The sequence below is a fragment of the Bombina bombina genome, chromosome 5, assembly GCF_027579735.1.
Source record: "Bombina bombina isolate aBomBom1 chromosome 5, aBomBom1.pri, whole genome shotgun sequence".
Taxonomy (NCBI): Eukaryota; Metazoa; Chordata; class Amphibia; order Anura; family Bombinatoridae; genus Bombina; species Bombina bombina.
This window is the reverse complement of record NC_069503.1, coordinates 6,095,422-6,122,201: the sequence shown is the minus strand read 5'-3', so window position 1 is coordinate 6,122,201 and position 26,780 is coordinate 6,095,422. Positions and strand designations below refer to the sequence as shown.

At 45.4% G+C, this 26,780-nt stretch overlaps 1 protein-coding gene across 1 annotated transcript in view; it reads right to left on the bottom strand.

The window, feature by feature from the left end:
- The window catches only part of SLC4A2 (solute carrier family 4 member 2), a gene marked incomplete in the record, with an annotated part of 556,511 nt that overhangs the window by 347,853 nt on the left and 181,878 nt on the right, over window positions 1-26,780 (bottom strand). Inside the window, 2 exon segments of the mRNA XM_053713254.1 lie at window positions 11,823-12,043; window positions 12,139-12,245. Coding sequence (XP_053569229.1) covers window positions 11,823-12,043; window positions 12,139-12,245 — 328 coding nt within the window.

Sequence of the window (26,780 nt, the reverse complement as noted above, 5' to 3'; positions counted from 1 at the left end):
TTGTTGATTTTACTTTTACATTTCATTGTTTAGAATTTATGTATATTATATAGGATTTTTTAACTTTGTTATTTCTTCTCGTCTCTCAACAATTGTATATCTACATACCCCCATGTATTAAACTATATCCACTACATCTATATCACTTTAGTAGTTTTTTTCCACATCAATCATATATTTGTTTTCCACTACCTCTGCCTTTATAGGCTCTGTATACACCCCACCATTCGATTACCTTGATTGACTGTGCCAAGAGACCAAACAATAGAGCCCAAAAAAACGACGCGAACCTGACTCCGCCCACCGTGGGCGTCACAGAGCTCAAGCTCCCAGTCGCCATTAGGATCCTATAGATCAGGCACCGGGAGATATAATAACAGTGTAAAACAAGCAATTTGGAGTCAAGTCTGCTACCGGATGTCAGGTAGCATAATCACTGTCAATTACACCATAATAAAAATGAGTCCTCTCCCGGTCTGCATATTTAACGTCCAGACCACCGGGAGCAACAGAACATTGTTTGACCAGCCATACTGTCTTAGTCCAGTGTCTGTATGACACATCTTCAGTCACAGGAAGAGGCTACAGTCCTATCACATAGAGTTCTTGTATGTGTTGGCCAGCAAAATAGTGCTCACTTTCATCTGAGAGAGTGTTATGTCCCCAGAAACAACAAAGTTAGCACTTACCTGGAAAGTTGTGCGAAAGCATGGCAGTCCAGCAGGTTTTCAGAGGTCCTCTCATAGCCCTGTGGACTAAAATCAGCCTGAGTTAAAAGTGCTTAGGCTATCTGTATTAGGGCAGCAACATGTATAGGAGGCACAGTGAGAATTTATGTCCCACCAGTTCCTATTGCTTTAAAGCCACTAAATGCTCTACTGTAGAGGCTGAAAAGGTCTAGGCTACACCCAAGAACAAAGTAGCACTCACTGGCACTACTTTAAAAATAATAAACTCTTGATTGAAGAATCTTTACTAACACCTCACTTTGCCATCTCCTATCTTACTAACACAGGCAAAGAGAATAACTGGGTTGGGAGGGGAGGAGCTATTTATACAGCTCTGCTGTGGTGCTCTTTGCCTCCTCCTGCTGACCAGGAGGCGTAATCCCACGAGTAAGGATGAAATCCGTGGACTCACCGTATCTTGAAAAAGAAAAGGCTTTTGACAGGGTCAGATGGGAATACCTCTGGGAAGTTCTGAAGACATTTAGGTTTCCGACACCAATTATTTCTGCAATTTGAGTTCTATATTCTTCCCCATACACTAAGGTCAGGGGCACAGGTTTCTGCTCCCCAGACATAACAATTTCCAATGGTACAAGGCAATGATGCCCCCTTCCCCCCTTGATATTCACTTTAGTAATGGAACCTTTTGCCCAGGAACTCAACTTCAATAAAGGGGGTCCCTTTCCGCACTCGAGAAGAAAGAACAGTACTTTTTGCAGATGATGTTACTTTTCTCCTTACAGACCCAATCCCCTCGATAGACTTGGTATTCCAGTTAATTGAACAGTTTGGTAGATATAGTTATTATAAAGTGAATCGCTCTAAAACTGAGGCCTATGTAATTAACACGACCCAAGATCAGTCCAGGGAATTACAGTAACAATACAAATTTCAATGGTCATCCAACCATCTAACTTACCTAGGAATCAAGTTAAGCGTGGATGTCGATGATATATTGAAACTTAATTTTAATGTGCTCCTAAGCGAGATCAAATCCCTTATAGTACAGTGGGACTACAGAGAGATTTCCTGGTTTGGGAAAATTGCCACAGTAAAAATGTCCTTTTTGCCAAAAGTTCTATACCTATTTAGATGTCTACCCTTATATATCCCACATAGAGTTCTACAACAGATACACCAGCTGTTTCTCAAATATGCGTGGAAAGACAAAACCCCCAGAATAGCACACAGGATTATCCAAAGGCAGGTTACAAGAGGAGGAGACTTCTTTCCCCAACGTTTTCTTATATTACAGCTAGACTGTCACATATTGCTGCCTGGAGTTAAAAGGATGAGAGACCTGGCTGGTATAGACTTGAGGAACTAGCTATGCTGGTAGGTTTAGATCTAGCAAATGTTATGTGGGTACCGAGACATAAACCCTTAGTTCAGTTGATAGATAATGCTCTAGTCAAACAGAGTATTGTTATATGGCACAATCTCAGATATCACTCCGAAATAGCACCACGTCCTTCCCCAATCCAAAAAATGGCCTTCTTTGGGACTTTCCAAATATACATGTGGGACAATGGAAGAATCTTAATATAGTCAATGTAAAAGATTTTTATGTTAATAATAAAATGATCACTGTAGCTCAAATTTCCCGAATGCAGGAGGAGTACCCCTCCTGGCTCCCATTTGAGACTCATAGGATTCTTAGTTTATTTAAATCATGGAACTTTCTGAAACAGAACCTATGTGAACTCACTAAATGGGAAGAGAAGTAAAAAAGTGGGAAAAGCATTGAACTAGACCTCACTATCCCCGAACTGGACATTTATAAGGTGATTGCCCTTACAAAAAAAAACACTGCATTGTGTGACAGTTTTAGAAATGTATGTCAAAGTGCTACTGAAGTGGCATTGAACACCCATGAGACTTTCCAAAATGTTCAGCTCTGCCTCTCCGCAGTGCTGGAGGCAGTGCGGCCAACAAGGGACAGATTCAGACATATGGTGGACGTGTCCGAAACTGGCGCCACTGTGGAATGGCATTGAATCATTGCTGGAGTCTGTTGGCATACATATGCCACTTTCCCCCAAAGCAGTTATTCTTCATATATTTGATGATAAAATTCCAGAACTTACAAAAACAGAATTTATGCTTACCTGATAAATTACTTTCTCCAACGGTGTGTCTGGTCCACGGCGTCATCCATTACTTGTGGAAATATTCTCTTCCCCAACAGGAAATGGCAAAGAGCACAGCAAAAGCTGCCCATATAGCCCCTCCTCGGGCTCCGCCCCCCAGTCATTCGACCGACGGTTAGGAGAAAAAAAGGAGAAACTATAGGGTGCCGTGGTGACTGTAGTGAATAGAGAAAGACATTTTTCAAACCCGATTAAAAAACCAGGGCGGGCCGTGGACCGGACACACCGTTGGAGAAAGTAATTTATCAGGTAAGCATAAATTCTGTTTTCTCCAACATTGGTGTGTCCGGTCCACGGCATCATCCATTACTAGTGGGAACCAATACCAAAGCTTTAGGACACGGATGAAGGGAGGGAGCAAATCAGGTTACCTAAACAGAAGGCACCACGGCTTGCAAAACCTTTCTCCCAAAAATAGCCTCCGAAGAAGCAAAAGTATCAAATTTGTAGAATTTGGCAAAAGTGTGCAGAGAAGACCAAGTCGCTGCCTTACATATCTGATCAACAGAAGCCTCGTTCTTGAAGGCCCATGTGGAAGCCACAGCCCTAGTAGAGTGAGCTGTGATTCGTTCAGGAGGCTGCCGTCCGGCAGGCTCATAAGCCAATCGGATGATGCATTTCAGCCAGAAAGAAAGAGAGGTAGCAGTAGCTTTTTGTCCTCTCCTCTTACCAGAGTAAACGACAAACAAAGATGAAGTTTGTCTGAAGTCCTTTGTTGCATCTAAATAGAACTTTAAAGCACGGACCACATCTAAATTGTGTAACAAACGTTCCTTCTTTGAAACTGGATTCGGACACAGAGAAGGAACAACTATTTCCTGGTTAATATTCTTGTTAGAAACTACTTTTGGAAGAAAACCAGGTTTAGTACGGAAAACAACCTTATCTGAATGGAACACCAGATAAGGTGGATCACACTGCAAAGCAGATAATTCAGAAACTCTTCTAGCAGAAGAAATAGCAACCAAAAACAGAACTTTCCAAGATAGTAACTTGATATCTATGGAATGTAAAGGTTCAAACGGAACCCCTTGAAGCACTGAAAGAACTAAATTTAGACTCCAAGGAGGAGTCATGGGTCTGTAAACAGGCTTGATTCTGACCAAAGCCTGTACAAAAGCTTGTACATCTGGTACAGCTGCCAGTCGTTTGTGTAACATAACAGATAAAGCAGAAATCTGTCCTTTTAGAGAACTCGCTTACAACCCTTTATCCAAACCCTCTTGGAGAAAGGAGAGAATCTTAGGAATTTTAATCTTACTCCAGGAGAATCCCTTGGATTCACACCAACAGATATACTTTTTCCATATTTTATGGTAAATCTTTCTAGTCATAGGTTTTCTGGCTTGAACCAGAGTATCTATCACTGAATTTGAAAACCCACGCTTGGATAAAATCAAGCATTCAATTTCCAAGCAGTCAGCTGCAGATAAACTAGATTTGGATGTTCGAATGGACCTTGTACTAGAAGATCCTGTCTCAAAGGTAGCTTCCATGGTGGAGCCGATGACATATTCACCAGGTCTGCATACCAAGTCCTGCGTGGCCACGCAGGAGCTATCAGAATCACCTAGGCCTTCTCCTGTTTGATCCTGGCTACAAGCCTGGGAAGGAGAGGAAACGGTGGAAACACATAAGCTAGGTTGAACGACCAAGGCGCCACTAATGCATCCACTAGAGTCGCCTTGGGATCCATGGATCTGGAGCCGTAGCAAGGAACCTTGAAGTTCTGACGAGATGCCATCAGATCCATGTCTGGAATGCCCCATAATTGGGTTAACTGGGCAAAGACTTCCGGGTGGAGTTCCCACTCCCCCGGATGGAAAGTCTGACGACTCAGATAATCCGCCTCCCAGTTGTCTACTCCTGGGATGTGAATTGCAGATAGATGGCAGGAGTGATCCTCCGCCCATTTGATGATCTTGGATACCTCTCTCATCGCCAAGGAACTCTTTGTTCCTCCCTGATGGTTGATGTAAGCTACAGTCGTCATGTTGTCTGACTGGAATCTTATGAATCCGGCCTTCGCTAGCTGAGGCCAAGCCCGGAGAGCATTGAATATCGCTCTCAGTTCCAGGATGTTTATCGGAAGAAGAGACTCTTCCCGAGACCATAGACCCTGAGCTTTCAGGGAATCCCAGACCGCGCCCCAGCCTAATAGACTGGCGTCGGTCGTGACAATTACCCACTCTGGTCTGCGGAAACTCATTCCCTGAGACAGGTGATCCTGAGTCAACCACCAACGAAGTGAGTCTCTGGTTACCTGGTCTACTTGAATCTGTGGAGACAAGTCTGCATAGTCCCCATTCCACTGATTGAGCATGCACAGTTGTAATGGTCTTAGATGAATTCGAGCAAAAGGAACTATGTCCATTGCTGCAACCATCAATCCTACTACTTCCATGCACTGAGCTATGGAAGGCTGCAGAATAGAGTGAAGAACTTGACAAGCATTTAGAAGCTTTGCATTTCTGACTTCTGTCAGGAAGATCTTCATTTCTAAAGAATCTATTATTGTTCCCAAAAAGGGAACTCTTGTTGACGGAGACAGGGAACTCTTTTCTACGTTCACCTTCCACCCGTGAGATCTGAGAAAGGCTAGAACAATGTCTGTATGAGCCTTTGCCTTGGAAAGAGACGACGCTTGAATTAGAATGTCGTCTAGATAAGGTGCCACTGCAATGCCCCTCGGTCTTAGAACCGCCAGAAGGGACCCTAGCACCTTTGTGAAAATTCTGGGAGCAGTGGCTAAACCGAACGGGAGAGCCACGAACTGGTAATGTTTGTCCAGAAAGGCGAACCTTAGGAACTGATGATGATCTTAGTGGATAGGAATATGTAGGTACGCATCCTTTAAATCCACGGTAGTCATATATTGACCCTCCTGGATTGTAGGTAAAATTGTTCGAATGGTTTCCATTTTGAACGATGGAACTCTGAGAAACTTGTTTAGAATTTTTAAATCCAGAATTGGTCTGAAAGTTCCCTCTTTTTTGGGAACTACAAACAGGTTTGAGTAAAACCCCTGACCTTGTTCCACTGTTGGAACTGGGTGTATCACTCCCATCTTTAACAGGTCTTCTACACAATGTAAGAATGCCTGTCTCTTTATTTGGTCTGAAGATAAGCGAGACATGTGGAACCTTCCCCTTGGAGGAAGTTCCTTGAATTCTAGAAGATAACCCTGAGAGACTATTTCTAGTACCCAGGGATCCGGAACATCTCTTGCCCAAGCCTGAACAAAGAGAGAGAGTCTGCCCCCTACTAGATCTGGTCCCGGATCGGGGGCTACCCCTTCATGCTGTCTTGGTAGCAGCAGCAGGCTTCTTGGCCTGTTTACCCTTGTTCCAGCCTTGCATTGGTTTCCAAGCTGGTTTAGTCTGGGAAGCGTTACCCTCTTGTCTAGAGGCTGCAGAGTTAGAAGCTGCTCCGTTCCTGAAATTACGAAAGGAATGAAAATTGGACTTATTCTTAGCCTTGAAAGGCCTATCCTGTGGGAGGGCATGGCCCTTCCCCCCAGTGATGTCTGAAATAATTTCTTTCAATTCTGGCCCAAAAAGGGTCTTACCTTTGAAAGGGATATTAAGCAATTTTGTCTTGGAAGATACATCTGCCGACCAAGACTTTAGCCAGAGCGCTCTGCGCGCCACAATTGCAAACCCTGAATTTTTCGCCGCTAATCTCGCTAATTGCAAAGCGGCATCTAAAATAAAGGAATTAGCTAACTTAAGTGCGTGAATTCTGTCCATGACTTCCTCATATGGAGTCTCCTTATTGAGCGACTTTTCTAGTTCATCGAACCAGAAACACGCCGCCGAAGTGACAGGAATAATGCACGAAATTGGTTGGAGGAGGTAACCTTGCTGAACAAAAATCTTTTTAAGCAAACCCTCCAATTTTTTATCCATAGGATCTTTGAAAGCACAATTGTCCTCAATGGGAATAGTCGTGCGTTTGGCTAGCGTAGAAACTGCCCCCTCAACCTTAGGGACTGTTTGCCATATGTCCTTCCTTGGGTCGACCATGGGGAACAGGTATGCCTGGCTTCTCCCACTCCTTAGTCACTGTGTCCGCCACCCTTTTAGGTATCGGAAAGGCATCAGGGTGCACCGGGACCTCTAGGAATTTGTCCATCTTGCACAATTTTTCTGGAATGACCAAAGAGTCACAATCATCCAGTGTAGTTAGTACCTCCTTAAGTAATGCGCGGAGATGCTCTAACTTAAATTTAAATGTCACAACATCAGGTTCTGCCTGTTGAGAAATTCTTCCTGAATCAGAAAGTTCTCCCTCCGACAAACCCTCCCTCACTGCCACTTCTGACTGGTGTGAGAGTATGACAGATAAATTATCGTCAGCGCCTTCTTGCTCCACTGTATTTAAAACTGAGCAATCACGCTTTCTTTGAAATGCTGGCATTTTGGATAAAATTTTAGCTATGGAATTATCCATTACTGCCGTTAATTGTTGCATAGTAACAAGCATTGGCGCGCTAGATGTACTAGGGGTCGCCTGCGCGGGCATAACTGTTATTGACACAGAAGGAGAGGATGAAGAACTATCCCCACTACCTTCATTTGAGGAATCATCTTGGGCAACCTTATTAAATGTGACAGTACTGTCCTTACTTTGTCTGGACGCTATGGCACAATTATCACATACATTTGAAGGGGGGACCACCTTGGCCTCCATACATACAGAACATGTTCTATCTGAAGGTACAGACATGTCAGACAGGCTTACACAGGCTAATAATGCAAATAAAACGTTTTTAAACAAAACCGTTACTGTCTCTTTAAATGTTAAACAGAGAACACTATTTCTGAATGTGTGAAAAACTATGAAGTAAATATCCAATCTTTACCAAATTTTCACCCTAGTGTCTTAATGCTTTTAAAGTATTGCACCCCAATTTTCAAGCTTGTAACCCCTTAAATGAGGAAACCGGAGCTGTTTTATCAATTAGCAATTTTAACCCCACTACAGTCCCAGCCACAGCGTTTGCTGCGACTTCACCTGTCCTTGGGGGTTATACGATACCAAAATAAGCCTTCCAGGAACGTTTTCAATGATAACCAGACCCTCTCACATGAAGCTGCATGCACTGCATTCAAAAGAAACTGCGCAATTATGGCGTGAAAATGAGGCTCTGCCTACTATAGTGAAAGGCCCTTCCTGACTGGGAAGGTGTCTAAACGACTGCCTGGCGCCTAAAAACGTTCCCAAACACTAAAAGTTTTGAAAATCACTTCAAACCTCATAAAAAACTTAAATAAAGCAATCGATTTAGCCCACAAGAGTGTCAACCAGTATATAACCCATAATAAGCCTTCATTCTGTTAAGAGTCTAAGAAAATGGCTTACCGATCCCAAAGAGGGAAAATGACAGTCTTCTAGCATTACACAGTCTTGTTAGAAAATGGACTAGTCATACCTTGAGCAGAAAAGTCTGCAAACTGTTCCCCCCAACTGAAGTTCTCTGGTTTCAACAGTCCTGCGTGGGAACAGCAATTGATTTTAGTTACTGCTGCTAAAATCATACTCCTCTTTTAAACAAAACTCTTCATCCTTTTCTGTTTTAGAGTAAATAGTACATACCAGCACTATTTTAAAATAACAAACTCTTGATAGAAGAATAAAAAACTACAACTAAACACCACATACTCTTCACCATCTCCGTGGAGATGCTACTTGTTCAGAGCGGCAAAGAGAATGACTGGGGGGCAGAGCCCGAGGAGGGGCTATATGGGCAGCTTTTGCTGTGCTCTTTGCCATTTCCTGTTGGGGAAGAGAATATTTCCACAAGTAATGGATGATGCCGTGGACCGGACACACCAATGTTGGAGAAAAGATTTTTAATCTATATTATGGCGGCTGTCAAGCTCTGCATAGCTAGAGCTTGGAAGCAAACAGAACCACCTCCATTAACATTTGTCTGTAATCTGATTGACCCCTTTGAAACCATGGAAAAGTTTGTCTAGAAAATGCAAGACAATATGAATGCTCACCCTGACCTTTTAGGGTACCCACACTTCCCTCTGTTCCTGTTCTTATTCCCCCTCTCATTTCCTTCCCCCCATCCCAACCCTCTCCTACAAACTTTTTTTATCTACCAGTGGAGCTTGGACGGAATTTATGTATGAAATCAAAACTCTAGATACAACACTTCTAGGAGAGGTTGATAGTTATTGATGCACACTTATATAAAGTTAGATATCATACTCCCCGTACTCCACTTCCCCTCCCTTTGCCCCCCATAGTCTACTTGGTGTTAACACCACATATTTTAATAATGCCAGATTTTCACCTCCTACCCAACAAACACATGTTATAAAATCTAATTGAGGTCTCACTCACAGGTCCAGATGAACTTAACCCTGGCAACAAGAGATGGATACTATATGGTTAAGACAATTCAAACTCTGTTTGTTTAAACTGTAACTTATACCATATATGGCTATTGTATCTAACTTTCTTCTCTGATTGATAATTGTTGTATACGCCAGATGTCTATTGTATTTATTGTACCTCAATAAAAAAAAAAATTAAAAACACACAAAAAAAAACACACAAGCACACAAGGGAGAGAGTCACAGAGAATACAAACGCAAAGGAGAGAGTAACAGAAAATACACACAAAAGAGAGAGAGTCACATAAAACATACACAAGGGAGATAGTCGCAGAGAATACACACACACGGGAGAGAGTCACAGAGAATACACACACACGGGAGAGAATCACAGAGAATACACACACATGGGAGAGAGTCACAGAGAATACAAACGCAAAGGAGAGAGTAACAGAAAATACACACAAAAGAGAGAGAGTCACATAAAACATACACAAGGGAGATAGTCGCAGAGAATACACACACACGGGAGAGAGTCACGGAGAATACACACACACGGGAGAGAGTCACAAAGAATACACACACAAGGGAGAGAGTCACAGAGAATACACACACACGGGAGAGAGTAACAGAGAATACACACACATGGGAGAGAGTCACAGAGAATACACACACGGGAGAGAGTAACAGAGAATACACACACACGGGAGAGAGTCACAGAGAATACACACACACGGGAGAGAGTCACAAAGAATACACACACAAGGGAGAGAGTCACAGAGAATACACACACACGGGAGAGAGTCACAGAGAATACACACACACGGGAGAGAGTAACAGAATACACACACACGGGAGAGAGTCACAGAGAATACACACACACGGGAGAGAGTCACAAAGAATACACACACAAGGGAGAGAGTCACAGAATACACACACAAGAGAGAGAGTCACAGAGAATACACACACACGGGAGAGAGTCACAAAGAATACACACACAAGGGAGAGAGTCACAGAGAATACACACACACGGGAGAGAGTCACAGAGAATACACACACGGGAGAGAGTAACAGAGAATACACACACACGGGAGAGAGTCACAGAGAATACACACACACGGGAGAGAGTCACAAAGAATACACACACAAGGGAGAGAGTCACAGAGAATACACACATACGGGAGAGAGTCACAGAGAATACACACACACGGGAGAGAGTAACAGAGAATACACACACACGGGAGAGAGTCACAGAGAATACACACACACGGGAGAGAGTCACAGAGAATACACACACAAGGGAGAGAGTCACAGAATACACACACAAGAGAGAGAGTCGCAGAGAATACACACATGAGGGAGAGAGTCACAGAGAATACACACATGAGGGAGAGAGTCACAGAGAATACACAGAAGAGGGAGAGAGTCACAGAGAATGTTCACACACGGGAGAGAGTCACAGAGAATACACACAAGGGAGAGAGTCACAGAATAAACACACAAAGGAGAGAGTCACATAGAATAAACACACAAGGAAAAGAGTCACAGAGAAACACACAAAGGAGAGAGTCACATAGAATAAACACACAAGGAAAAGAGTCACAGAGAAACACACAAAGGAGAGAGTCACATAGAATAAACACACAAGGAAAAGAGTAACAGAGAATAAACACACAAGGGAGAGAGTCACAGAAAATACACACACGAGAGAGAGAGCCACAGAAAATGTGGAGATGTGAGAGTTGCAGACAAATGGGAGAAATGGGAGAGAGTCACAGAGAATGTGGAGATTTGAGAGATACAGACAAAAGGGAGACATGGGGAGAGTCACACAGATAATGTAGAGATGTGAGAGTTACAGAAAAAGTTGAGACATGGGAGTCACACAGATAATGTGGAGATGTGAGAGTTACAGACAAAAGGGAGACATGGGAGAGAGTCACACAGAATGTGGAGATGTGAGAGTTACAGACAAAGGAGAGACATGGAAGAGAGTCACACAGATAATGTGGAGATGTGAGAGTTACAGACAAAAGGGAGACATTGGAGAGAGTCACACCAAATGTGGAGATGTGAGAGTTACAGACAAAGGAGAGACATGGGAGAGAGTCAGACAGAATGTGGAGATGCAAGAGTTACAGACAAAGGGGAGACATGGGAGAGAGTCACACAGAATGTGGAGATGTGAGTTACAGACAAAGGAGAGACATGGGAGAGAGTCACACAGAATGTGGAGATGCGAGAGTTACAGACTAAGGAGAGACATGGGAGAGAGTCACACAGAATGTGGAGATGTGAGTTACAGACAAAGGAGAGACATGGGAGAGAGTCACACAGAATGTGGAGATTTGAGAGTTACAGACAAAGAGGATTGACAGATTGACAATGGAGCGATGTGAGGGAGGAACACAGGGAATAGAGAACCATGAGGAAAAGTCACAGACTATGGGAAGACGTGAGGGATAATCACATACAACGGTCATATGAGAAAGTCACGAGAAGAGACACAGAGGGACAGGCAGGGGATAAACACAGGTATGAACATGTAAACCTCTCACATCACATTGTCCAGTCAGGATCTTATCATTACTCACTCTTCATATATTCCAAGTCTGCTGATGCCAGGGTCTCAGCCTCTGTCTCATCAGTGGGCACCAAGTGATAGTGGGCATCCTCAGGGTGGGTCATGCTACCAATTCTCCTCCTCTCTGTCAGGCTATAGCTACGATGAGGGAGCTGGCGATGAGGGGGCCGTGAAGAGACGATTACCTCTCCCAAAGAAGAACTGCGAGTCCCTTCTCCCCCGTCTCCCACACTAGAAAGACAGTAGTGGTGAGCCTCAAAGCCCAATGAATTGTTACTGTTACCCAACTCAGATGCTCTGTTACTTCCAGTTGTTCATTTGTTTACCGTGCTGGTGTTTGTGTTGGTCTCTGCTGCGTTTCTTTGCCATCTGTCCTGGAGACCATTGTCTTCCCAGGAGACCGGTCAGTGCCATTTTCACCCAGCTGGAAGAGCTATAACCAAATAGAGTCAGAGTGAGAGGCCATCATCTAAAGACATTGTTGGAACCTTAACGCTCACAACCTAAAGAATTGAAAGCTCTTTCTGACCCCTCTCTCCTTGCTACAATCCAATAAGTTCATTCTTGTGTATCTACCAAATTTGTTTTGACTCTATAGACCCAGCAAAAGTTGCGTGTAGGTACCTAACATGTGTCACCTGTACACTCCCAACACAAGTGACTTTGTACCTACCCAATGCGTCACCTGTACACAATCAACACAAGTTCTATATACCTACCGGATGCATCACCTCTATATAGAAGTCATGTGTACGTACTCAAAATGCATCACCTGTAAACACCCAAAACAAGTCACTTGTACCTATCCAATTTGTCACCTGTACACAATCAACACAAGTCAGTTGTACTACCCAATAAATCATATGTACCTACCCAATGCGTCACCTATAAACACCCAACACAAGTCACTTGTACCTACCCAATAAGTCATATGTACCTACCCAATGCAACACACAAAACAAGTGACAGATATCTCTTCAACTTGAGACCTGTAGACACACCAACACAAGTCATGTATATTTGTCCAATGTGTATAACCTGTCACATATATCTACCCAATTGTATACCAAGATATAGATGCCAACAATCAATGAAATAGCTAAGATCTGATTCTAAATTTAAACCCTTTGGATATTTAGTTTAAACCCTTCAATATCCGAAAGGTTTAAATTTAGAATCAGACCTTAGCTATTTCATTGATTGTGGACATCTATAGCTTGGTATACTATTTAATCTGGGCTATTATATATATCTTTCTGTGTATTCCTTATCAAACTTACTACATTTTTGTATATCCAATGACATAGTGTAGCAAAGTGAAATTACCTTTTTTCTTAATGTATTATAATATTTTATCATTTAGACTGATACATGTATACTGTCTTATTTTATGTGCAGGAATTGTGTTTCTGTTACTATATGTTTTACCTTTGGTGAGACTGGAGGTGCATGTAGTATTTTGCAATGTGAATGCCGATTGGCTTGTTGTGCCTATATTATTGGTTGGTTCTCCCATATCGTTTCTGCTCTATGGTTAAGCGAAACAAGTCAGATGGAGACCCCTAAATGTACATTCTTCAATAAAGAGTTCTTTTATTGTATGGGCCAACTGTGCTGCTGAATACTTCCTGCTTCTCCTGTTGTACGGGGAGTTCGCCCATTGCAGCTTTGCACCCTTACTTTACTGGTTGGATTTCAAGGTTGAAACCTCATTTGCTTGCTCACACTCCCATATTTTCGCTTTAGAGCTACAGCATTACTGACCCTATATTAAAAGGAGTAGCCTTGATGTCTTTTTAAGCCAAGATAACCCCCTTGTTAAAGGACAAATATTTTTATTGTGATCATAGCAGCAGAATTCCCTGACGAGCCACCATACTGGTTTATACTAAAGCACCAACACAAACATAAGATCAGATAAGGCATTTGTTACGGTTACCCTTAGTCTCGCTGAGAGATGGACCGCTTAGTAGCCTGGATCCCTATTGCTAAAGAGGGGAGAAGCTGCTTTCCATAGTATTCTATATGAGTCTCGCAAATATAGAATAATCTCCCTTAGCTGCAGTACCGCTAGGATACCCTTCTGCCCACAAAAACGAGTCAACGCTGCGATTGAGGGTCAAACAAGAACTCAGGACTGGGATGCCCAGCCTGCTTTTTATTAAGGTTACATGCACACAGGGCACTCCCAGGGGGAGAGGGGGGGAAGCACAAAATCCCCCATCACACATTTAGATAGAGAGCACTGTCCTTTGACAGGCCACAATAGGATTACAGTACTTAAGATAACAAGTTTACAAGTTCATCTTATCAATTACCAGTCTGGCTCCAGAGGTGATTAGACAATAGTTTCTAAAAGCTGAAAAAAAAGAGTTAACTCTTTATGAAATGATACTTGTTACGGTTTTCTTGGAGCCCTTCTTAGGCGCTGGCTTGCTGGTTCAGGCATTGCTGCTGGGAAATAAGCTCTTCACAACAAAATAACTAATGCTTCTGTAACAGTGCTCCCTTTCTGTGGAACACTCTGGCAGACACGGTCTGACCCCTTTTCGGGGCAGACTAAGGCTGTCCAGACCGCTGATTATGCGGGGCTGAGGTCGGTTTGTCTGGACAACCCGTCGGCGTTGCCATTCTGTTTCCCAGGTCTGTAAGTAATGGTGAAATTGAAGGGTTGCAACGATAAGCTCCAACGTAATAGCCTGCCGTTATCTCCAGAGACCCGGTTCAGCCACACCAACGGGTTATGGTCGGTGACCAGAGTGAACTCCTGACCATATAAATAGGGAGTCAATTTCTTTAATGCCCACACCAAAGCCAAACACTCCTTTTCGACCGCTGCATAGCTGACTTCGCGGGGCAGGAGCTTCCGGCTGATGTAGGCAACTGGATGCTCCCCTCCATCTTCGCCTACTTGGCTGAGGACGGCTCCCAGCCCGAACATGGAAGCATCTGTATGGACGATAAAACGTTTGTTAAGGGCTGGGGCCGCCAAGACAGGAGCGTTAATTAGAGCATTTTTGAGAGCCTGGAAAGCCGTTTCACAGTGGGGAGACCACAGGACCTGTCGAGGTAAGTTCTTCTTGGTCAAGTCAGTCAGGGGTTTGGCAAGTGTGCTGTAGTCTGGTACGAACCGTCTATAGTACCCTGCCGTGCCCAGGAAGGCTAGGACCTGAGTCTTAGTGATGGGGGTGGGCCAATTGGCGACAGCTTCTATTTTGGCCGGCTCTGGTCGCTGCTTTCCACACCCCACCCGGTGACCCAGGTACTGTACCTCGGCCATCCCAAAGTGGCATTTTTCTGGCTTCAGAGTCAGGCCAGCAGCCCGGATCTGATCCAGAACCATTCCCACATGAGCTAAGTGGTCCTCCCAGGACTCACTGTGGATCGCTATGTCGTCCAGGTAGGCGCAAGCAAAACTCTGGAAGCCATCCAGGAGCCTATCCACCAAGCGCTGGAATGTAGCTGGGGCATTCTTCATCCCAAACGGCATTACCCTAAACTGATATAACCCGAATGGGGTGACGAATGCCGACTTGGGGATAGCCTCCGGGGCCAGGGGAATCTGCCAGTAACCTTTGCAGAGGTCAATAGTGGTCAGGTAATTTCCCCTGGCTATACGATCGAGTAGCTCGTCTACCCTGGGCATAGGGTAAGCGTCCGTCACGGTATTTTCATTGAGCCTCCGATAGTCTACGCAGAACCGGGTGGTCCCATCTTTCTTGGGCACCAAGACAACTGGGGAGGCCCAGGGACTATCGGAGGGCTCAATTACCCTGAGCTGGAGCATCTCATCGATCTCCTTCTTCATTCCTGTCCTAACTGCTTCGGGGATTCGGTACGGAGCCTGGCGCAAGGGAGCTTGTCCCGGAGTATCTACCTGGTGGGTGGTTAAAGTAGTGTACCCTGGCTTCGGGGAGAAGGTGAGGTGTTTAGACTGGAGGAGTTGGTTGAGCTGCTCCCTTTCAGTGGGGCTAAGTCGGTCCCCTATCTGAACCTGCGCCACTATACCTGTGGGGATGCTCTTTTCTAATAGGTCTGGAATGGGTAAACTGTCGGGGTCTTCCTGAGGGGAACAACATACGGCCGTCACGTTCTCTGGCCGCTCAAAATATTCCTTGAGCATGTTTACATGGAATGTCTTTCTAAGATTGTTGTCGTGGCAGCTAGCTATCACATAAGTGGTGTCTCCCCTTTTCTCTACGATCTGGTAGGGACCCTGCCAGGACGCCTGCAATTTGTCTGTCTTCACCGGCTTAAGTACTAACACCTTTTGTCCTATGGTGAAGATTCTCTTTCGGGCCCCCCGATCGTACCATACTTTCTGTCTTCTCTGGGCCAACTGGAGATTAGCCCGCACGGATTTGGCTAATTGCTCCATTCGGTCCCTGAGTTCCAGCACGTATGGCACAATGGGGACACCGTCAGCCTCCAACTCTCCCTCCCAGTGCTCCCGGATCAGGTTTAGGGGTCCCCGTACCTTTCTTCCATAGAGCAACTCGAAGGGAGAGAACCCTGTCGTTTCCTGGGGCACCTCCCGATAAGCAAATAGGAGGTGCGGCAGGAAGCGTTCCCAGTCTCGGTATTCCTGAGTGAACGTCTTGAGCATTTGCTTGAGGGTCCCATTGAACCTCTCACACAGCCCGTTCGTCTGGGGGTGGTATGGGGAGCTCAGGAGGGACTTAATTTTGCAAACCTGCCAGAGTTGTTGGGTCAATTCAGCCGTAAATTGGGTGCCTCGGTCGGATAGGATTTCTTTTGGAAATCCTACCCGGGAGAACACCTGTACTAGTGCATTCGCTACCGTATCCGCTTGTATGTTGGATAGGGCGACAGCCTCTGGGTACCTGGTAGCGTAGTCCACTACGGTAAGAATGTATCGCTTACCGGAGGGACTAGGGGTAGCCAGTGGTCCCACTAGGTCAATAGCAACCCGGCTGAAGGGTTCCTCTACAATGGGCATATTTACTAGCTGGGCTTTAGGGTGATCGCCTCGCCTTCCTACTCGTTGACACACATCGCAGGTGTTACAGTAAGTTCTAACGTCAGCGTGCACCCCTGGCCAAAAGAACGTGTGAGTAATGCGGTGTAGGGTACGGGTAACGGCTAGGTGGCCTGCTAAGGGGATGTCGTGGCCTATTTTGAGGATTTCTTGACGGTATTTGTGGGGCACTACCAGCTGTCGCCTACGCTGTCCCCTTTTCTCTGTCCAGCGGTATAGTTTCCCTTTTTCCCATAAGAATGTTTCGTTATCTGCCCCGCCCCCTCCGGTCTCTGCTCGTTCCCGGTACTTTTGTAAGGTCGGGTCAGTCTTAGACTCTGCCTCGAAAGCATCTGGGGTGTCCCAGGGTATGGGGCCTAACCTGTCAGGCAAGGTCGGGGTAGGTCTTACCTGTGTCTCCCGCACTGGTGAGAGCTCTCGCTCCGTCCGGGCTTGGGCCCGTGTAGTCACTGGGTCCGCCTCGTTGTTGCATACTGGAGCATAGGCAGAAGTCATGGGGCCCAAATCGTTGCCCAGTAGTACTTCGGCAGGTAAATTATCCATTAGGCCCACGTTCACAGCCCCCTTTCCCGCTCCCCAATCAAGATGCACTTTAGCTGTTGGAATTTTGTACACATCCCCCCCCGCCACTCTAACGGCCACAGTCTGTCCGGATCGCTTGTGCTCTGGCACCAAATGACTCTGTACCAGCGTGATAGTAGCCCCTGTGTCTCGCAATCCCTCGGTAGATCGCCCCTCGAGCCATACCCTCTGCCGATGGTGCTGGCGGTTATCTGAGGCAGCATATACAGGGTCTGCCTCGTGAAGCGGCCCCACATATCCCTCCATAGGGGCCTCTTGGTTAACACAGAGGGCCCGGGCCGGACGATAGGACCCAGAGGGGTAATTGTAATTCCTGGGTGTCTGGTGCGTATTAAGGGGGCAGCTAGCCATGAAATGCCCTGGTTGCTTGCATCGGTGGCAAGTCGGTCTGGGACGCTCAGAGCTGTTATTGGGTGGTCCTGAGTGTCGGACGGGCCTTGTGGGCACCGGGGCTCGGAATTCAGTACGAGGGGGTGCACGGTAAACCTCTCTGGGTTCGACCCGTGCTGGAGCTCGGTAGTTCATGGGTTCGTGAAGACGGGAGTCATAATGTTCATCGGCCAATTTGGCTGCTTCTTCTAAGGTAGAAGGCCGCCTGTCTCGCAGCCATTCCTTCCCTTGCTGTTCCATGCCATTATAAAAATGTTCTAAGAGAAACAATTGTAAAATTTCCTCCCCAGTCACCGCTTTACTTCCGCTCAGCCAGTGATTTGCCGCTCTCCGCATTCGGTGCGCCCATTCCATATGGGTATCGTTAGGCTTCTTTTCCGTGCCCCGAAACTGTCGGCGATACGTGTCCGGAGTTACAGCGTACCGTCGCAACAGTGTCTCCTTAACTAGCTCATACTGTGTCACTTCCTCAGCACCCAGAGTACGAAAGGCTTCCAGGGCTCGCCCGGATAGTTTCCCAGACAATATCGTGGGCCACTCTCTGTTGGGAATCTGGTGCAGGGCACATTTCCTTTTCGAAGTCCGCCAAATATTCATCAATCCCTGTCTCGCTCTCTAGGAAGGGTCGAAATGCCGCATAGGGTATCTTGGGCCTCCCAGCATTTTCGACAGGGATGATTACCTGCGGGGCTTCAGCATTGCGGTGTGCATTCGCTAGGTTGAGTTCGTGGGCTCGAGTCTCTCGTATATCCTCGTCCGCCTCTGCCATCAACTGCAGTACCAATTCCATGGAGGGGTTCGGCCCGTATAATGAGAGCCTTTCCCGAACAATCCTGGTTTTTTCGTCACTAATCGTGGTCGGTGTTTCCGCCATTGTGAAGCTCTGATCCAGTTCGGTCAATTCTGCGATCAGCTCTCTCCTCGGCCGGTTGCTGGCGTACCCCCCTCTGCTTTCAAGTAAATCCTTTTGGGTTGTACGCTTCAATTTTTCGTAAGCGCTCTCCATCCGTTCTGTACCTCTCCTAGGAAATCCAGGAAAATCCCGCCGCTGCCGCCAAATGTTACGGTTACCCTTAGTCTCGCTGAGAGATGGACCGCTTAGTAGCCTGGATCCCTATTGCTAAAGAGGGGAGAAGCTGCTTTCCATAGTATTCTATATGAGTCTCGCAAATATAGAATAATCTCCCTTAGCTGCAGTACCGCTAGGATACCCTTCTGCCCACAAAAACGAGTCAACGCTGCGATTGAGGGTCAAACAAGAACTCAGGACTGGGATGCCCAGCCTGCTTTTTATTAAGGTTACATGCACACAGGGCACTCCCAGGGGGAGAGGGGGGAAGCACAAAATCCCCCATCACACATTTAGATAGAGAGCACTGTCCTTTGACAGGCCACAATAGGATTACAGTACTTAAGATAACAAGTTTACAAGTTCATCTTATCAATTACCAGTCTGGCTCCAGAGGTGATTAGACAATAGTTTCTAAAAGCTGAAAAAAAAGAGTTAACTCTTTATGAAATGATACTTGTTACGGTTTTCTTGGAGCCCTTCTTAGGCGCTGGCTTGCTGGTTCAGGCATTGCTGCTGGGAAATAAGCTCTTCACAACAAAATAACTAATGCTTCTGTAACAGCATTCAATTCATAAAAAATGAACATTCATGACTGACCATAAAGGTCATTAATAATAATAATTAGTTGTAAGAATAATGTGCCACTATTTTTGAGGCATGTTTGTTTCTAAGTATATACACATTGTTAATGATATTCAATAAAATTAATATTTTAAGATATCCCACATAAAACATAATTTATGCTTACTTGATAAATTATTTTCTTTCTTAGCAGTGAGAGTCCACAAAATGAATTCATAACCTAAAGAAATACTTCACATGGCCACAAGGAGGAGGCAAAGACACCCCACACAGAGCACTGAATATACCTCCCACTTCCCCTACCCTCTCAGTAGTTCAAGCCGAGGATAAGGAAAAGTAGAGCTAAAACAAGGGGTACTGAGGTGTCCTACAACTGCCGCCAATACATAATTCAGGGTGGGTTCATGGACTCTTAGTGCCAAGAAAGAAAATAATTTATAGCAGTGAGAGTCCAAAAATTAATTCATAACCTATGGGAACCCAATACCTGAGCTGTGGAGTCCACAAAAAATGTAGGGAGGGAAAGGTAGAGATGGCAGTCCTAAGTACTAGGCACCACCCCTTAAAGAACCTTTCTCTCAAAAGACACCTCTGCTGAGGAAAAAACATCAAATCTGTAAAATTTCATGAAAGTATTTAACGAGGACCAAGTAGCAGCTTTGCAAATCTGTTCAACTGAAGCCTTATTCTTGAAGGCCCAGGAATAACAACCTACGCATACAACCTACGCTAACTTTTCTTTATACCAGTTCCTCTCCTCCATTGCTATCCCCTGAACCCCCTTAACATGTAAGCCTAAGGGGCCTATCTATCAAGCTCCGAATGGAGCTTGATGCCCCGTGTTCCTGGCGAGCCTGCAGGCTCGCCAGAAACAGCAGTTATGAAGCAGCAGTCACAAAGACCGCTGCTCCATAACCTGTCCGCTTGCTCTGAGCAGGCGGACAGACATCGCCTGAAATCAACCTGATCGAGTACGATCGGGTTGATTGACACCTCCCTGCTGGCCGCGAGTCTGCAGGGGGCGGCGTTGCACCAGCAGCTCTGGTGCAATGCTGAATACAGAGAGCGTATTGCTCTCCGTATTCAGCGAGGTCTGGTGGACCTGATCCGCACTGCCGGATCAGGTCCACCAGACTTTGTTAAATATAGGCCTAAGAGTCCAGCTGTTTGTTGATCACCTTCTTAAGAGCTGACTACAACAGTGCAACTCTTGGCAGGGCACTCTACCCATTTGATCCCTATAATTGTTTTGTTGTACTCCGCCCTTTGTTTATAGCGATGCGTAATCTATTGGCGCTCTACAAATAACCGATAAGAATAAGAATAATAAGACACTGCACAAGTAGAATGTACCTTAATCCGTGATGGAGGCTGCTGACCCACTTCTATATACGCCATGTGATTCAATCTTCTGAGCCATAAGGATAGGGTAACAGCTGTGGCTTTTTAACCCTTGCAAGAATGCAGGATACATAAGGAAGATGATTGACAAAAATACCTTGGAAGCATAAAGATAGAACTTCAAGGCTCTAACCAAATTCAGATTATGTAACAGCCTCTCCTTAGAGGAAGGAGGATTGGGACAAAGAGACTGAACAACAATTTCTTGATTAATATTGTGAGTTGAGATAACCCTAGGAAAAAAACCCATCTTTGTCCACAGTACAGCCTTATCTGAATGAAAAACCAGACAAGGAGGATCCTACTGTAGGGCAGACAATTCAAATACTCTACGAGCAGAGGGAACAGCCAACAGAAACAACACTTTCCAAGTTAGTAACTTAGGGGCCCATTTATCAAGCTCCATATGGAAACACCAGTTATGAAGCAGCAGTCCATAAGAGAACTAGCCGACAGGCCTTTCTCTAAACCATCCTGTAGAACTGAAGGATATGCGTAGTCTTCACTTTGTGCAAAGGGAACCCATAACCCGCACACCAAGACAGATAAGCCCTCCACACCTTATGGTAAATACTCAAGACTAGAAAGCCTGTTACCAGACGTATCTATCACCGCCTCAGAGAACGCTCTCTGAGACAAAAATATGCGTTCAATCTCCATGCAGTCAGCCACAGAGAATCTAGATTTTGATAGAAGGGACCCTGAGTCAGAAGGTCTGGCGAGGTAGCCGCCATGGAGAAGCAGACAACATTTTCAAGAGGTCTGCATACCAAGTCCTGCGTGGCCATGCAGGAGCTAACTGGATTGCTGGAATTCCCTCCTGTTTGATTTGAGCTATTACTCAAGGGAGCAAAACAATTGGATAGTGACAATTCCCCGGAGTCTGTGTGCTCAGAAAATCCACTTCCCAATTGACCATACCTGGAATGTGGATGGCTGATATTTGAGATTGATATGTCTATGCCCAATGAAGCATATGAGACACCTCCCGCATCGCCAGAGAACTGCGAGTTTTACCTTGTGATTGACATAGGCCACCGTGGTGATGTTGTCCGATTGAATGCAACTGGGGCCAAGACTGAAAAGCGTTGAAGATGGTCTTCAGTTAAGAGCGTTGATTGGAAGGATCACTTCCTCTGGGCACAAGGTACCCTAAGCTCTCAGAGAACCACACAGAGTACCCCAGCCTGTCAAACTCACATCTTTTGTTAAGATCTCCAAAGTTGGACTTAGGAAGCACAGGCCCTGGAGGGCCGAATTTTAAAACAGTCACCATTAAAGAGACTCTCTCGTCTCTGGTTCCAGAGATATTACCTGAGACAGGTCTAAATTACTCCCGTTCCATTGTTTGAGCATGCATAACCGTAGAGGTCTCAGATGAAAGCAAGCAAAAAGAATAGCGTCCGAAGCCAACACCATAAGACCTACCACCTCCATGCATTGAGCCACCGATGGCCGAGTAGTGGATTGAAGGGAACTCTTTTCCAGATTTAATTTCCAGCCATACGTCCAAAGATACCAAAGTAACTTCTCTGTGTGAGATGTCATTAAATGTAAAGATGGTGCCTGAACCAAGATGTCGTCTAAGTATGGTGCTACCGCAATCCTTTGCAGTCTGACTACAGCAAGGAGGGCCCCTAGAACTTTATTTAAGATCCTTAGAGCCATAGATAAACCAAATGGAAGAGCTATGAACAAAGGTACTGGTAATGATCTTGGTGAATAGGAACGTGAAGGTATGCATCCTTCAGATCTATGGTGGTCATGAACTGACCCTCCTGAACGAGAGGAAGAATGGACCTGATGGTCTCCATTTTGAAGGAAGGTACCCTAAAGAATTTGTTGAGGCACTTCAGGTCTAAGACGAAAGGTTTCCTCCTTTTTGGAAATGATGAATAGATTTGAATAGAATCCCTTTCCCTATCTGCTTGGGGTACTGGGAAGACAACTCCCATAGATACCAAATCGTTTAGACAGCCTAGGAAGGCTGTTCTTTTGTCTGGCCTCCCTGAAATCCTTTAAAGGAGGAACCTGCTCCTTGGAGGCCAAGATCAGAAACCTATTGTGTATCCCTGAGATATAATATCCTGAACAAACTGTGCCCAAATTTCCTGAAACCAAGATAATCTTTGACCTGATACTTGACCTGAGCCCAGGTCGGAAGCCGACACTACATGCTGACTTGTTGTCTGAAGGCGATTTCTTGGGCTGTTTACACAACTGGTTTGGCTTTCAGGCGAAAGGAGCCAAAATGTCCCATAGAACATCCCTTAGATTTAGATTTCTTATCCTGTGACAGAAAAGCCCCCTTACCGCGAGTGACAATAGAAATGATAGTAATCTTCCATTAAAGGCCAAAGATAGTAACCTCAACATGGAAACCATGTCCGCTGACCAAGACTTTAGCCAAAGAACCCCACTAGCAAGCACAGCAAAGCCAGAGTTCTTCGCATTGAGAAAAATGATTCAGATAATGGGGTCACAAATAAAAGAATTGCCCATTTTTAGGGCCTGAATGCGGCCTTGAATATCCTCCAAGGGGGATTCCACAAAAATCAATTCAAATAAGGCATCACACCAAAAGGTGGCAGCCCCAGCCACTGCAGCAATACCTACAGCAGGCTAGAAAAGCAAGCTTCTTGAAAAAACATAAATTATGCTTACCTGATAATTTCCTTTTCTTTTGATGGAAAGAGTCCACAGCTGCATTCATTACTTTTGGGAAATAAGAACTTGGCCACCAGAAGGAGGCAAAGACAACCCAGCCAAAGGATTAAATACTCCTCCCACTCCCCTAATCCCCCAGTCATTCTGCAGAGGAACAAGGAACAGTAGAAGAAATATCAGGGTGAAAGGTGCCAGAAGAATATAACGTCCCAAATAAAATTATAGGTGGGCAGCTGTGGTCTCTTTCCATTAGAAGAAAAGGAAATTATCAGGTAAGCATAATTTCTGTTTTTCTTCTTAAATGGAAAGAGTCCACAGCTGCATTCATTACTTTTGGGAAAACAATACCCAAGCTATAGAGGACACTGAATGCCAAGACGGGAGGGTACAATAGGCGGCCCATACTGAGGGCACCAGGCCTGAACCTCTACCCAATAAAAAACCCTGCTTCATCCGAAGTCAAGAAAACTTTAAAAGGAAAAGCCCCAATGACACTGACTCGCAGTAAGTCCAGAAGCCAAACTAGAGACCGCAAACGGACTTGACTGAGCCAACAGTCCTTCAGGAGACACCGTCGGCCAACAAACGGTCCCCCAACGCTCATCTCCACAAATGAAGGAGACACCAACCGAAACCCCCAAGGGAACAAGGCAAAGGAGAACCAAGGAAACCGAAAGGTCCCCTAATACAAAAAAGAACACCTCCATGAGTGAGCCCAGCTCACAGAGACCCAAAGGGGCCCAAACAGGGGAAGGAGGCCACGCTTATACCAAGCGAAACCCGGGATAAGACCGGCACAGAGACAGAACAGACATCTCTCCAACATCCTGCAAGCACGGAATGCAACAGAAGAGGCAATGTCCTCCCAGTGTCTGACCATAGAATACCAAAGCATTCGGCCATGAAAAAGTGTGCAATACACCCAGGAGAAAAAAAAACAAGTTTGAGAACATAGAACCATAACAGGATGACACATAGTGTACTTGTGAGGAAGAAGAAGCAGTCAAGCAAGAAACAGATCGCAAAAGCAACCCCCAGACAGAGGGCACGCTCCAGGCAACCTAAGTCGCCGGACCTACATACAGGTCCCTAAAAAGGGGAACATAAAACCTCAATCGAGCCCCCCCGAGAAGGAGAGTATACCCTCAGAACCCGAAGGAAGAGTAAACCCTCTTCACCATTCCAATTAGCAGACTGAAAATCCCCGTATCTGGTAACGATAGGGTCATTCAATAAATGAAACACATGTCTGAGCAACACACAAAGGTGCACAATCCTGTAAAGAAAGGCACAACACTCAGAGACAGTTACACCCACGGGGAACTGTAGAGGCCCTCCCCAAGGTGAAAGGCCTGGGACAATAGGGCATGAGCATATTCTCAAATAAACGTCTGGACTCTGCAGACGAAAAATCACCAACATTATGTGGAAGCGAAAACGTGCTGCAACCTCCGGGGGGAACACACCACTCTGAATGGAGGAATCAGAAACTGGGTCACCCGCATGTGTAGACGTATGAATTGGTAGGGTACTCGCATCTTGGAGGACAGGACCCCCCAGAGGCAGATGGCTCAGCAGTCCCTTGATTTCCCGAGCTTGAGGAACCAGGCACTCTGAAATGGCATACGGAACAAAATTGGTTGACATGTATCAACGAGGCCAATCCGGATTCGTCACTGGACACAGAATCTGAAATCAAAATAGTCTCAGTATCAGAATTCTCCGTAACTGAATCTGAAATTAGCACAGTCTCAGCATCAGAATCCTCCATAACTGGATAGAGGATATATAAAAATGGACTAAAGTAGTAAAAAAAAAAAACGGCACCCGACACCACCAATGGCTTGAGTACTCACCACCTCCTATGACCAGACCCCTGCGGACTAGAAAATTTCCTTCGCCACATGGTCGGGAATGCGGAAATGGAAAACGGAATGTAACCACGCCCAAACACAAGATGAACCGTACAGTCCAAAAAAGTACGCCTAACCAAAAGGCTGCGTCACTTCCAAAGGCCTCAATGTTCAAAACCACAAGCCCATAAACCTCACACATAAGCAGATTGAATCACATAACAAACATGATTATAAACCCCCCTGTTCCATAACCCCCCTCAGGAGATATTAACCCTCGATTCCAAGATACTGCAATAGACTCATTGAGACCCTTATGATAAGTTAGACCCGCAAGGTGGTAGCCTCACATTACAGTACATTGATGAATAAAGTAAAATGAAACAATCTTACAGGAATCTATGCCGTTGAACAGGAACACGGCCTTTCAAGTGCGACAGATAGTAGCATCGCTCTGCCATGGACTTGAGAGAAGAAAGCAGGCAGCGGAGCGAAATTTGACAACGCCGATGGCTTGAAGAGCTGTTAATATGAGGCGGAATGGTTGAGCAGAAAGACTCTCCCTGCATCTCCAGACTCTAACATTCATCCATGCTCTCACTGAGAGGCTGACAAGACTACTTAAAACTCCTGTCCCATGCCGAAGAGTACTACCCTCCATATAGGGTTGCCCCCTCGGCCATGTTTTCCTGGACACTTATGAGTTACACATGCTGCAGGGTGTGCAGAGGGAACATGAATTGCACCCCCGGACAGCACAGGAATAGTGACTCTGGACAGCACAATGCATGTTCCTCCCTGCACACCCTGCAGCGTGTATAACTCATAAGTGTCCAGGAAAACATGGCCGAGGTGGCAACCCTACCTCCATAAGAGACAAAACAAACTTCTAACACTTATCTGCCAACCTCCTGGGACGAAAAGCAAAGAATGACTGGGCGATGAGGGAGTGAGAGGAGTATTTAAGCCATTGGCTGGGGTGTCTTTGCCTCCTGCTGGTGGCCAAGTTCTTATATCCCAAAAGTAATGAATGCAGCTCTGGACTCTTTCCATTTAAGAAGAAAATACCTTTCTTATATAACCCTCTAATTTCCTATCCATAGAGTCCTTCAAAGATGTACTATCATCTAGAGGTATAGTAGTAAAGCCAAAGTGGAAAACAGAATTTATGTTTACCTGATAAATTTCTTTCTTCTACGGTGTATCCGGTCCACGGCTTCATCCTTACTTGTGGGATATTCTCAATCCCTACAGGAAGTGGCAAAGAGAGCACACAGCAAAAGCTGTCCATATAGCTCCCCTCAGGCTCCGCCCCCCCAGTCATTCGACCGACGGTTAGGAGAAAAAGGAGAACCATAGGGTGCAGTGGTGACTGTAGTTTACAAAAAAATAATTTAAACCTGACCAAAATGCCAGGGCGGG